Here is a 15420-nt window from a genome sequence, read left to right on the forward strand (position 1 = left end):
AAATAAAATTAGGGTTTTACGATGTTAGGATACTTTTTTTTTTAAAAAAAAAGTGTCAACATAGACTAACTGACCTTCATGGTTTTTAAATTTTAATGCAACATCCTAAGACTGAATCTCTGCACCCTTCCCGAGATCAAAAGAAAAGATAGTTTTGTCTTCATGTGTGGCCTCAAAAACTTCACCGGTTTTCGAATGAATTCAGTCAATTGCATCAACCATAGCTTTTCAACTCTCAATACCCTACTGAAGAATATTATTACAACACTATCCTAAACTCGTCTATGTTACAATTTGGGTGGCTGGCTACCAAGTGTTTGTTTATAAACTCACTGGTCAAACCTTAACTTGATGATATGGTGTACAATTAGGGTTTGTTACAAATCCAACTCTTTCCGGTCTCATACATAGTTTGTGAGAAAATGGCGCCCAAGTTCTCATTAAGCTGATTTTTAGCTCACTTGAAATTTAGGATAAAAAATAGTCTAAAATGTTAAGAAAATAAACAGAAATAATCATGCTAGATATTATTTCAGATTATAAATTTTCAATTTTTTATATCCCATTTATAAAACTATCTAATAATGTAACCAAATCCAATAAATTTAAGGACTCACCAAGCTGTTTCAAAAAAAACCAAAATTGACATTTGTTGCATGTATTATACGCATCATAAACTAATCTATTAGCTAAAGCAGATAAATTTGCAATTTGTTCACTCTTCAATATAAATTACTTCCAAATAAATTTGCAATTTACTGAATGCTGAAAAATAAAATAAACAGCGATTAAAGAGGATAAATTATGGGACTGACACGTATCGTGAGGAGATGAAAATTATGGACTGTAAAAGAGAGATCGAGTGGACGGGTTGACTCGGGGATAATAAACCGGGAGAATAGCCATAGGCGTCCAGTGAGTTCGGCGCTGGGGCAAAGAACCGCCGGCTTTTGTATGTGAAGATGGAAACCATAGTTCAGTCGGACGCATGCGGGTGGTGCATGGAGAGTGCAAGAGTGTGGTGTTTGCGGTTATATTTGATTAAGAGGTTATAGAGTTTGGGCTTTATTCGTTATGAGCCGAAATCTAATCGTGGGTCAAATAAGTCCAAGAAGTTTATGGACCATGCAGTTGCCGCCGGAAACACTTTTATTTATTTTTTTCTTTAGGGTGATTTTGATATTATATAATAGGATAAAGGATTCGTATATAATATTTGGGATGGATAAGGTAAAGATACTACTTGAAATATATAATATTTTCGTTATATTCTATACAGAGTCTGCTAAGATCTACTTATCATCAAATAAGATATAACATAGGTTAGATATGTAAGTGTGTATGGAACCAAATAAAGACTTGTTCTTTGTACGTAGTTATATTTAATTTGTTCGATTATTGTTAATGTTACCTATAACTATGAACCTAATTCTATTAGACATCGCCCTGTTTAGGAAACTTCCGAATTTTCGCTTACCCAGAAAGGCCATGTACATGCACGGAGTATTTAAGACTGAAATTTGTGGTCGTATCTATCTAAAACCTATGACACATTTATGAAATTGTAGTAGCGTAATTAAAGATCACCCCTTCCTTCAAACAAACAAGTTTTGGGAATTTTAGGGCCCCTACCCCGAACTTTTTGGGGTCCCTCCCCTACTCAATAATTGCCATAAATTCACACCCAAATTGGGTGTGCCCATCCATCTGCTTGCCCAATAGAAACACGACACGGTTTGGAATAATTTTCATCAAGCTGATAACTATAGTGTTTGTGCTTACGTGTTCTTGATGTGACCGTTGACTAGATGGGGACCTTTGCTTTGGAAACTTTTGTCCTCTTTGATCTAGGACTGGGCCCACAAATGGTGGAGGGATCTGGGGCTAAGTTGATTAGTATTTAGGGTTTAGACTTGGGCCCATAATCAAAGGGATTTTCTTTGGTATTATCACCGAAATGAAAAACGATAAGTTGAAATTTGGTGTCATTAATTGGAGTGATAATGGAGTGATGGAAAAAAAGAAAAAAGAAAAGAAAAGAAGGAATCCATCCAATTGGAGCTTCCTCAAGCATGGACCACTCCGGGAAAACTGTTGGCCCAATCGAGTAAAACTCTTCCGAGAGATTCGATGTATTGAGATTTTGGTTGTGTCACGTTTGTAATTGATGGGAACTAGCGTTAAATTTTGACCAATGCTAAAAACCTTACTAATATAGTCAAAGAAAATGATTGATTCTTATGTCCTTAGTATCTTTTATAATCCAACTAAACAGTCTAAAAGTAAAAAGACAATTTAGTTGTTGTGAAAATTACAAAATGAAATTGCGTTACCTTTTTCAAGTTTCACATAGTTTCGAAAGCATTTAAAAGAATATTCGATCGAAAATTTTATAGGGATATTTGGCAAACATAAATATACATTTAATTAAAATTACACAAAATTTCACTATAGTCATAATGTTGATACTAAACAAATTTATTACTATAAGAAAGTTATAATCTAATAGAGATGTGTTACAAAAACTATCTTTAGTGCAAGAATATTAAAATAAAGCATGCATTACGTAACTAATTTATTAATGGAACATGTCAAATTCAATATATCAAAAAGCTAGTACTACTTATGTACTATTATTTAAAATATGCAAAATCATATTAAAAATCTCTAAATACTTACATTTTCTTTAATAATTTTCTTCAATTGTCTGGTTGTACTACGTGAATGCAAGTTTCTTTAATGTAACATACATATAATATATAAATAATTATTACAGTGCAGAAACAAGTTTCTTAAGACATGATTTAAAAAAGAACTTATTATAAAAGAAAATCAATTATTATTATTTATAGCCGATCCAAATTAGGATTAAATTTTTTATAAAATATTATACCTCACATTTCTTTTTTAGTACACAATTTTTAAAGTCCAATCACATCTAAATACTAAAAAGGAAAGTAACATTTATCGCTTTTTGTTTGTTTGACCCTCCACAAAAGCCAAGGAAAAGCAAATCCGATTAAGATTTCTAATCATCTAATATGAGACATGAAAATGCCAATAAGATTTCAATCATGAAAATTCAAGTGGATTTGGATTCCAAGGATGACTAATGAGAATATATCTTCACCTTTTCTTAAAGAACCTAATGGGTTTTATGGGCCATCCCATTACTAAATTATAGGAATAAAACGATCCTTTCTTCGTCTTTTTTGTATTTTTGGGGTCCTTCGAGGCACGCCAAGCTTCAATTCCAATCATTAATGTTTCAATCAAATCTTATTTGGAGTTGATATTTGTTTGAATGCCTAGAAAGTGTGGATTAACAGAAGGTGTATTATGAAAGCAACGTTTCTTTTTTTTGACTTTATAATTATTGAGGAAGACCATGAGCAAAAAGAGAGGACAAAAGAAAACATATGAATAATTAAAAGAGTTCGAATCAAGTTAAAAAAATTAATCGGTTTAAGAAATAATGAGTTAATTTTAACAAATGAACAAAAATCATTTGGAATCCAATTGTTTTGATGAGATTTTCAATTTTTAGACGATTATCAATTAGATATAAGAATCCGTATTTTTAATTTTAAATATGTTTGCCTGATAATGAATGTAATGATAAATCATATCAAAGATTGTACCAAAATAAACCAATTTCTTCAAAAAAAACAAAAAAAAAAAACGACCAGAATCAACCCCATGAGCAGTTAAATTCTACGGATAAATTTTCTTTTACTATTAGGCACAAAGGAAGAAACGTTGAGTTGTTGATTGAATCGTGCAGAGATGATAAGAAAGTGAAACCATGTGTAGTTTGTTCATGTGATGTCTACTGTCTAGTCAGCCACAGTGCGTCAAGCTTGTAGCCATGGCATTTCCAAAGCTACAACTCTCCCACTTATTACTATTTTTGAAACATTTTCTAATAGTAAAATACTTACACTCAGTACCATTGCTTGTTTTAGTATTCAAACTTTATGATTTCAACAGATTTCCATTTTTTAAGTTTGAATGGTCAGATCCATGATTACACTACACACCCACAGTATAATATCAACAACCAGCTGTAAATTCCCACGGACACAAATACCCCCAACTAGGGCTTGCTGATTAATTACTTAATTATATTTATAACTTAATCTCACATGTTTAAGAATTTCGGCCCCTCATTGCATCAGCAGATTAACACGTAGCGCAATTCTGTAATTCTCTACAAAATATTACAATTCTAAAGCTCTCTATAGGCAGCATCTAAGTATTATACATATGTCGTTTAACCTTTGGTTAAGTAGTGAATTACTATCTTCAAAGTTAAGTATAATTATGAGAGTAGCAGTTCGAGTCCCTCGTAAACTCAATCTCTCTTAATAAAAATATAATTATATATATTTTATTTGTAAGTCTTTCTCTCTTTTAAAATATTTCTCGTCTGTGTAATATAATAATCTAACGTGTAATCAGTTTTTAAAATAAATATTATAAAGCAAAAGTTTCAAAAGTGAAAGAGTCTAATACAATAATATAACGTATAATCACTATTAAAAAAAAAGTATTATACTTATGCCAGAAAGCACAGGTTCAGGAGTGAAAGAGGTGAAAATTTTTAGAGGCCAAAACATAAAGTTCCGGGATAGAATGGTTATTTCACATCCAAGTTCGCTACGAAATTTGTGCCCATCTACTTCCCCAGCTATGAACTTACACTGTAGAAATTGATTAGCAAGCCAGTGTTTTTTTTTTTTTTTACTATTAATATTAACATTATCTTTTCATTTCAATTTATTCTTTTTTACTACAAAAATCCAAGAAAGCTAATTTGCAAAAAAAAAAAAAAAAAAAAAAATTAAACTCTCGACTCACCGCCGCCTGCCTCTTAGCAGATTCAAAGAGGCTCTCTCCCACGTTAGGCCACCTTATTCAAACTTACTGAGCTGACAATTTTTTAATAGAAAATTAAATTCAGCCTCCATTATTGCAATAAAATATTCAATTAAATAATAACTTTCTGTCAGCCAAGGACACCAGATCGACAGAGCTTGGCTGAACAATGGCTGTGGGTGAACGGAATCACAAGAAGAACCCATCAATTTCAAGATTAAAAAGATACGGTAAACCCCAAAACATTAATGAAAATTGAAAAATGGGACCATACAAATATCATAAATTTGCTTGATTTAATTTCTATCATCATCAGTTAACTCTGGTAACATCAAGAACTCTGATGATTCAGAGCCCAAAAAAGAAAAGAAAAGAAAAGAAAAATCTAAACTACCAAAAAACAAAAACAAAATTAAAGTTTTATTATGTACAAATGTATTTTAATCTACCAAAAAAAGAGAATTTTGATTCTTTTTATTTCATTTTTTTCCTACTTCAAGAATCATTGTAATCACGCCAGCAGATGAGCATGGTGACACAGCGCCTCATGATGTAGAAACGAGCTCTTTGTTCTCTGACTAATCTTGCACACTTTCTACTAAAAGAACACCTTCTGCGTGCAGAAGTAGAAGCACTTTTGATGAAAGCAGTTGTTGTTGAAGAGGAAGAGGAGCGGCTTCTTGATGAACCTTCTTTCTTGGACAGCTTCCACTTCTCATCAAGGTAAAACTGAGGTGGAGCACTTGCACTGTGAGTGAGAGTAGCAGCAGCAGCCATGTGTGTATGATAAGTACTTTTAGGGGAAATCACTTCTTGCAAAAAGAGCAAAAGCAAGACCAAGAGTGAGAGGAAAAATGCAGATGGTTTTAGTTTTTATGAAAGTGTGATGAATTGAGGGTTGAATCACCGAACAAGGAGTGTTTATATTTATAATGGAGATGAATCACCTGGGCCCTTATTTGCCTCGAGAAGCCCACCAAAATAATATTTTTGTTGCTTCTTTTTTGTATTTAATTAATCAAAGATGAAAAGACATTTAGACCCTTAAAAGTTTGTCTTTGACCATAACGACGTCCATCTCAGAAATAACGTGGGTTAAATTGTCTCTTTCTAAAATTATAGGGTCCCGAAAGTTATTAGGATAAACTTGAGAGCGAAGGCAGATGAGCTCGGTGTTATTTGCCATTGATTAAATAACATTGATGTAACGAGGTGGGTTCCCAACGAGGTGGGTTCCCAACAAGCGCACACGTCATGGGGATCACTTAACGCAGGGATTTCTTTTTTTTTTTTTAAATAAAACGAAACGGGACGGGACAGTGTATGCGATGTGAGGCAGAAGCTGAAGCTGTGAAAGTGATATTACTAACAGGGGAAAAAGATTTACAGAGAGTTGAGATCTTACTTTCTACAGTAATTGAAACTGACAGGGCAAAATATTCAACTTCTTCTGCACTGTGATTTTGTGATTACAGGTAATTTTACAGCTTTAGGCCTTTAGATTCTTAAGTTGGACGGGAATCTTATCGATTACGGTGAGCAACGTTACCTCAAATCATTATAATACGAAATTTAGAAGAAGAATATAGCAATTCTAGTCTATTAAATAAAACCCACCATTTAAAATTATTAGGAGGAGATATTTAAAACTAATTTGATTCAGGCTTGATCCCAACAACATATTGATTTCCGATTCAAATTAAAATTGAAGAAATGCAAAAGAGAACGTGTTGCATTCGATTTTAAAAGAAATTAAATTGGGTTGGATCCAATTTTGCTCAACCTAAATTAAAGCAATTTTTTTTATAGTTTATGATTTCAATTCCACTAAAAAAAACATAATAATTATAATAGCATTTCGATCTCTATCGGCAACTCGTCGATCCACACACGAGGTGTCGAATTGAAAAAGGTCATTTTTACTAAAACATGGGCCACTAAATTACAAGACCTAGGAGTATAAGCTATCCGATATTTATTATTTTGTTTCATCAAAGCTCTAATCTCACTAATAATAAAAATGTCTTTTTTAATATGCACAAATCATGTATCCAAGTAGCGTGCATGATCCAAGGAGAAGAGTAGCCTTTTAAGAGCTAAATGATGAATAAAAAGAAAGCACTAGGTGAACTTCCATAAATAGGTTAAAAATGAAGCAGGGAGAGTGATAAAATTATCTTTTTGATTCTACTAAACAATCCGAGAAAGGTGGGCAATAGATGTCTAGTGGCGAGCAAAAGAGAAGCAAAAGATGGCAAAGCTTGCACGGTTTACAGAGACTGTAGAAAGTAGAAACACCTCACCTACGTTTCATTTTTGCTCTCGCTTCTTGCACTCTCTAGATCTCTGACACCCACTCAACACAGTAAACGAGTTGCACCGACCATTACATTCAAAACTCCCATGCAGTGTGTGTGTATATATATATATATATATATATATATATATATATAGAGAGAGAGAGAGAGAGAGAGAGAGAGAGAGAGAGAGAGAGAGAGAGAGAGAGAGAGAGAGAGACGTGTTGCCAATGTTTTTTGGAAAATTAACTTTCTTTAGTTTCACTTTATCTTTATTGATAACTATCATGTGTTCGCTTGATGGTTATCGATTTTTTTTTTTATATTATCAATTGATATGGTATTTTTGTAACATACTCTCAATAAGTTATACATCAAATATTTTATGCTATCACCAAAAAGAACCACCCAAACCCTAATTCATGATAAATGGTAGCATAGAGGATTTAAGTTTTTATTCATAATTGAGTCCCCAGAGTTCGGGGATTAGCAAAATCGACCAAAGTTGGTATGTAAAGAATTAATTTGATACAACCATTGGTCACTTGATTGACCGAAAATATATACAGTAATCTCATATAAAATATAAATCAAACTGTCTGTAACTTATAAGAATAGTAGATAACATTACCTATTAGTTTTATATTTTTTTTTCCCTGTTGATCAATAATAAGCTCTCAACCCGGGATGGAGAAACTTGTCCATAACAATTTAATATTAATTTGTTAATAAACTTTTATTTCAGTTTCTGTTTTTCTCCTTTGGTTTTTTTGAGAACCAATTTGTCCATTATTTAATGACTCGCAAGTGTTTTACTTTTGACTGCTGGGTGAAAAATGGTGGTGATTGTCTGAATACGATCGTACGTGAGTGTAGAGCCGACATGCCCACATCAGTATTGGTGGGGTTTAAATATTATCATTAATCAAAGCCCTCCGTGACCGCTCGATGCTTTGCATGATCAATCAATTTAGGTTCTATTTTGAGCTTTGGACATTTTCAGAAATTGTGGAGCCACACCAATTTGTTGCACGATTTTGATATTGAATTTGGAAATTAATTCAAAAGGGAGAAGTTGCCAAAGCAGTGATGACACAATTGACTCACACATTTTATGGGAAATTAAATTTCAATTTCTCGCACAAGATGTGACATTTCGCTCTTCCTTTTCTTGGTGGAAAAACGGAAATTATTATTGTATTTAGAAATTAATATATTTAGTTATCTTCACTACGTAACCGATTTGGTTTTATTTTTTATTTTTAATGAACGATGGAGACTACAAACGAATTGACCTCGTGTGTATCTTCATCAAGTTTTGAAAATTAATTTAGTCATTATCTTTAAAATAATTTAAATTACTATTTATGTCTGCCAAACTTTTAATTAATAGATTTCCTTTGGGTTGCGTTTACTTCCTCCTATTATCAAAATAATTTCGAATCATTTTGTCTCTTTATAAATATTAAGAGAAGAACACCCCTCGTTTATTTGTTTTTTTTTTCTTTCTTTCTTATGAAAATCTGAAAAATTGACGGAGTTTTGCTATTTATTTTACTTCATAATCTTTTAGAAAGTTGAATAACTATTTATGTTTGTAAAATGTATTTGAAAATTTATAATTTAGAGATGGATAAAATTTGGTCAAGTGAGGAAACAAATGTGTAATCTGAATTTTAAGATATCAAATAAGAACTTTTTCTTGATTTCGAATGTCTATATTTCACAAAATGTAGACTTATACCTAATTATTAGCTTTTGTTGTTGGAAGTTGTGAATTCTCTTAAGATGTTGTCTATATTAGAATAGATTTGTGAACTGTTTTCAATTAATCTCACACTATATTAAACACATATTAGTGTTAATAATGCTTCCAAGTACTTGATTAGTATGATTTTTATACTGAGTAAAAGAGTTTTTTAAATTAAAAAATTGTTTTAGTTGTTTGACATCGTTTATTGTAACTTTGAGTATAGTTTTTGTGGTTAAAAGAACTAATTAGTTTGTTTCTATTGTAAGAATCTCAAATTTTATATTATTGGGGTAGAACTATAATTTTTTTAAAGAAGTTAAATTGTCTAAATACTCTTAATTTTTTTTTTCTAAAAAAAGATATATTTGTACTTAAAATTAAAAAAAAATCTCAAAAAAAAAAAATCAAACGCCGCAATAATACTTCTACATCAATATCTTAACCCGATAATAAAGTATTCTTTTGATTATAATTAAGGGCAATGTTTAGTGCTAATTAAATGAGCACCCACGGGTGGCACCCTTGACTTCATACTTTTATATTTTCAAAAATAACAATTAGTTATTTATTTATATTTGTGCGCGCGCGCACACACCAAGTTAAAAGCATTGTCCATTCAGAAAGAAGAAAATCACAAGACTTGTCATAGTGACGATCACATGGCGCACATGGTAACACTTCCACGATGTGGGTCCCTTTTCTGTTGTATTTTTTTTAAAAAATCAATTTAACTGTTAATAAACTGTTTAATTACAAGTTGATTAATGTCGTCTTGCACAGTTTCCGTCGTCTGAAGTGGAGCTACGTGTCGCCGCTCTTGAGACCGAAAGTCCTTTATCTGCTGCTCCTCTGTGGTCAACGGTCAACGAATGCATGCAACCAAAAGAGTCTGTTGGCTGCACGTGTAGTTTAGATAGTGGTGCATTTTTCAATTAATCTTTTATATAATATTATGAGAATACACTTTTGTGTCTCAATTGTTACGAAATTATTTAATTTGTTCAAGTTATAATTATTTATTAAGTTTATATCATTTCTCATTTAAATGGTGAAATTTGAAATTTTATTGGCGACATATTATTTGAGTTATAAATTAAATATTTTAATTAAATAAGTATAGCATTACTTTAATTTTTAATATTGATGTGTGTTTACAATTACCAATCTATAAATATTCACAAGTTGAGATCCGCTCTAGAATCTGTTAAGCCTAATTTATATCAATTATATTACGCGACAATCCATTCTTTTTTCTTTGATTAAAGTATATATATTTTACCAATACTCAGGAATATGTCTATTCTATTTACATGAAAGGGGAAAAAGAAAATTATGCATCTTTATTCAATTGTAAGAAAAATAGAGATACTTCTGGTTGCCTGTTACTGATGCTGGGCTCATAAGCCATATAAACGGCGTACTAAAAAACAATTAAATTGAAACTCGTGAAAACGTTCCCTTGGTTGGTCCCCAGCACAACTTTTAATTTTAATTTCTTCTGAGAGTTCCTCCAATGTTAAAAAGGTGAAAGGCTTGTGTCACTTAATGTTGTATTTACTTAAGAGTTTAGGGAATGAAAATGAAATTCATGCTTATTTGGTAAAGTGTAATTTAAGAATGAGAATAAAATGTGTGAGTCCTACACATTTTGGGAATAAGAAATGAGAATCTCATTCCCATGGGGGGTTGGGAATGAGGATTTCTATTAACTGAACTGACTTTTGTAACCTTCTAATTTTTTCATATTTTCCGAATTACCCTAATTCAAATGACAATTAATTTTATTATTTTAAATGTTATTATTATTGTTGATACTGAAATCCGAACGAGTTGGTTAGTGACTCAATCTCAGATCTATGCATCAGGATTAGATTTATTTGGTGGACAATCAGTTTGCCAATCGTTAAGATGTCCTGTGACCACTAGCGATCAACCTGCGAATACCTGATATCACAGAAGACGATCAGAGGCGCCAGAAATTTTTCCAGCGTGGACCCTTCGACTCTCAAATCAGTTTCTGGGTCTTTTGAAAAAACTTGTGCCACCCCCATGTGGCTTAATAAACATTGCCTTAAAACCAAAAGCTTTTTGAACAATTTGCAGAAAAGTAAAGTAGAGTGTAAAAGAAAGAATTTTCCTTGAGAGGAAGAGAGAAAGAGAACCATGGAGAAGAGAGAAAAATAAAATAAAATAAATCCTCTCTAGGTAACTCCCCACTCCCCTCTTTCCTCACAAATGACGCCAAATGTTGATGCTGAAATTTGGTCGAGCTGATTATGACGACTAGATTATGACGATCAGATTGCCTTGTCAATGGTCAAATCTGCCTTTACTTGAAGATGCTCTCCTGTTGATATTACAAATATTGAACTGTCTCGATGCTTTCAATAACCTGAAACAACAGAAAAGATGGTCAAGGGTGCCTGATTTCCCAGCGTTAACCCTCTGACGCTCAAGTCAGAGATCTTACGTGATTTTTCTTATATTGAAGAGATGGTATCTAGGTTCAAAAGTCCAACCCCCTTTTCTGGATCTTTTACCTGTTTTTATGGACGAATGTATGAGTCAGTCATTGTGGTTGTTATCTAATTGAATGCATTGATTGCATCATTTAAGTTTAAGTGAGCGGATTAATATGCCCCTTTATGTAATTATTAGTCAGTCGTTGTAATGCCTGATAATGATTTAAGGTGTCTGACTGTTATAGATCAATAAAGGGACTCCTTGCGTCCGCCTATGAACTCACGCGACCAACTCACTCCTGGTCTGCTCGAGCTGTGCTGGTCGCGGTTGATACTTGCAACCAGATAATGAAACTTCCGCTCGTCTTGACTAAATCTTGATCTCCCAAACAATTATTATTATTATTATTATTATTATTATTATTATTGTTATTAGGATTCCTCTAAGTTACATGCCTGTACCTTACAATCCTCTCACATGAATAGTGAGTGAACCCACATCATTCACTATTCATGTGAGAGGAGTGTAAGGTACATGCATGTAACTTAGCATTAGCATTTTGTTATTATTATTTTTATTAATATTATCATTATTAACATTTATTATTATTATTATTAATTTTATTATTATTTTTAATTAATATCATTTTTATAATAATATTTATACATGTATCTAGTTAATAAAAATTACATTATTTAATACTATGGGTATTTTGTTAAATTGATTCACATTCCTATTTATTTTGCTAAGTAAATACATCAATGACATTCCAGCACACTCCCAATCCATTTTCATTCCATCTCATTCTCATTTCATGAAGTAAACACACCATAATTTCACCATTTTCGGTAAACTAGGTAAAAAATTGGCCACTTTTTTGGGCCGAGACACAAGTTGAATCAAGTTAGTAATGACACTGTTATTTAGAAGTGATCGAGCATCTAGCATTGTCAACTCTTTTATGATTATCTACTTTTATTCCAATAGTTGTAAAGTTTTAAAGTTGAACAATGTAAAATTTTTGACACCTAGAGATTTCATCTATCTTGAGCTTGTCATATTAGTAATGCAAGCATGTCATTATGTAATTCAGAGTGCATTTGGGCTTGTAATTTTAGGCAGTCGTTCGTAAGTCTGAGAAAGGCATGGAGCGGTTTTTTTTTTTTTTTTCCATTTTGAAGTCTGCATATAAAGATCAATACAGAAATAATTTATTATAATTGTTAAACATATAGTTAGTTCCATCACTGTGATCTTAATCTTACTGGAAATCCCCATAGCTCATTATAAACTAGAGAGTCTTTAACCACTAGATTCAGCTCTTCCAATGAAGGGAGCGTATCTTACTCGTTCTGGAGCTTGAAGTTTACGTTTTGTCGGATTTGAATGTTCAAGTTTCAGCGAGAAAATTATGTGTTCGTATTCGTTTATGGGATTAGTTAATTAAATGATTAGAGTAACAAGTCTCATTGATTTACACAATTAATGTGTTTCCCAATTGTGAATGAAATCTCAGGTTGATTCCTTTGTTTCCTTTACATCACAAAAATAATCTTCAATCAACAAAAAAACGCTGCTACCTGGAAATGCTCGTGCTTCCTACGAAAATCCTGAGTAAATGATTTTGATATATCTTGAATAAAATCACTTCATTTTCACTCAAGCGGCTACGTAACTTTAATTTGACTCTTGCAAAAAAAAAAAAAAGATAAATAAAAATTTCCAGACATGATGAAATCTTTTTACTTACTCAAAAACCAAGATCAGTGATTTAATTTCAACATTACAATGCAACTGGAGTAGAAGTAACTTAGTATGCATTAGCTAACTAGCTAGCTTCCATGAACTAAAAGTTGAAAAAGAATTTTAAAAAAAGAAGGCACAATCTTATCGTATCTTATTAAGCAGCAATATAAATCTTTCACTGCTCATAACCACAAAATTTAGACTACCTTCGATGAACTTAAGAGTTTTAAAAGTAAAAAACAAATCATTAGTGATTTGTCATCGCTTGCTTCAACTACTCGATAAAAACAAAATCATAATCAATACGAGCGATATGCAGCAGCTCCCTTAAAGCATGCCATGTTCATTGGAATTTTGCTCCAAAAATAATTCTTGTGGTATCTTTGTTTTGCTTGTGATAAATTAGCTGATCATTACTTCATGACTAGTAAAAAATTCTCCTCTCAATTGAAAAATTAATGATCGATGCGTATATCTTTATGCATATGATGCAGCAGATAAACCTTTATTTTGGCTTTATCCCAACACATGATAGCTATAGCATCTAGAATCATGGAAAAGCAGATTAATTAAAATTAATTAATTAGCTGTATTAAATAAGCTTAATTAGGTTCGGCTACAAATATAACTATCAGAAGAATCGGTTTGTCGTATGCTTTCATGTATAATCTTTTAGGAATATGTCTTCGTTTGAGTTTAAAGGTTAGCTAGATAATAAATAAAGAACATGTCTTTTTCTGGTTTTGTTTTTTTGCCATTGTTAGCAATATATATATGTTCACACATTGCATTTTTCTTCGACTAATCATATGCTTTCATGTGAAAGAAACCTTCAAATTAACAAGTGGCTTTATGCACCGGTGAATAGCAAAAAGTTCACCCACCAACACCAACCCACAAAGCTGCCTACCGGTATATTTATTTATAAGTATGAACCAACAACCTCGAAAATTAAAATTTGGTCAAATGTTTGTTAATTTGTGCATTTGGGAGCAATTAAGAATCCGTCGTTGATTAAATTAAATGAGACTTAATCCTCTTCTTGCTTTTAAAGGCTCTGTCATGCATGCAGTTTCTGCAGTCTAAATTCTATGAACAAACAAGTGATTTTCTTCGCTAGCTGACTAAATTTATCAATCTCGCTCTACTACCGTTACCATTCATGAACAGACAAAGAAAATTTTCTTGCTTCCTGCAAATGAATCATTTTCTTGATGACACTGCAGCCAATCAAACAGGCAGTTTTCTAGCTTAATTATTTCAAGTACAGGACTAGCTTCAGTGAACTAGAAGTACTTGATGCAATAAGTGCTTTTATATATTCTTCTTTTGCTTCACTATTGTTGTGAACACTAAGTCGAAAACCCCAAAAAAAGGGGAAAAAAAAAAGGTTTTAAGTTCTCTCATTATCTGCACCGATGTATAATCAATCATTAGGTCTGAAAATGGAATAATGCATAATTTATGAAACATAAACCAAAAAAAAAAAAAAAAAAGGAAAAGCATCTAGCAGCTCCCATGAAGCATGCCATGTTCAAGGATAGGGTGCATAAAATACGTTTTATATCTTCCATTGGTTTCTGGGGTATCTATTTGTTTCATTAATGCTTAAGCTTATTTGACCAGCCAATTAAAGGCTTTTAATTCCCTATATTTTATGCACAAACTTGTTCTATTTAGAATCATCCGCCACATGAAGAGCTAAAATGACCTAATTTTATTAAGAGAATATGGTATCTGAGGATCATGGGCGGCATAGTTCAATCCATTGCTCTAATTTAGCTTAATTATAACAAGTTTTGTCATTATCTAAACAATTTGTCCATTTCGGTTGTACCGGTGGTAACTATTCTTGTGTTTGACTTAAACTTGATATGGCTAAGAACTAATTCATTTTGTGCAAGATAATTAAGTTTGAAAAATTGTTTAATCAGGTATAGAGGGAATTGATTAACTATCTTAGGAAAAATAACTTGTCATCACATGCTCCCATGTGAGTAAACCTTCAGATTAATCGTTATATTAAAAACTTATCACTGCAGCCATAATAAAGGGGGAAAAAGAAAGAAAGAAAGAAAGAAAGAAAGTAAGCAGAATCAAGAATAGAATCATTGCATTCGCCTTGTTTTGTAGGGGTATCAAAATCCATGAATGAACAAGAGAGTTAATCTTTGCTTCCTTGGTAATGAATTTTCATCTCGGTTACTACATTTGCACCCAAATAATAATTTTCGTGCTTATAACAAATCCAAGTTAGACTCTTGGTCCTAATAATTCAGACCA

General features: G+C 32.1%; 1 protein-coding gene across 2 annotated transcripts; it reads right to left on the minus strand.

Moving 5' to 3' along the window:
- Positions 1-5155: 5155 nt before the first annotated feature.
- On the minus strand, positions 5156-7322 carry LOC102623577 (small polypeptide DEVIL 11-like). Of its 2 annotated transcripts, none has more exons than XM_052439171.1 (2): positions 7182-7322; positions 5156-5687 (listed from the first exon to the last, which is right to left on the minus strand). In XM_052439171.1, the coding sequence occupies exon 2, from the start codon at positions 5653-5655 to the stop codon at positions 5374-5376; it is 282 nt and encodes a 93-aa protein (XP_052295131.1). In that variant the 5' UTR covers positions 5656-5687; positions 7182-7322; the 3' UTR covers positions 5156-5373. The 2 variants fall into 2 exon arrangements, with proteins under 2 accessions (XP_052295131.1, XP_052295130.1); XM_052439170.1 differs by having other exon boundaries at positions 7186-7207.
- Positions 7323-15420: the final 8098 nt, after the last annotated feature.

Source organism: Citrus sinensis, chromosome 4 (assembly GCF_022201045.2).
Source record: "Citrus sinensis cultivar Valencia sweet orange chromosome 4, DVS_A1.0, whole genome shotgun sequence".
Classification (NCBI taxonomy): Eukaryota; Viridiplantae; Streptophyta; class Magnoliopsida; order Sapindales; family Rutaceae; genus Citrus; species Citrus sinensis.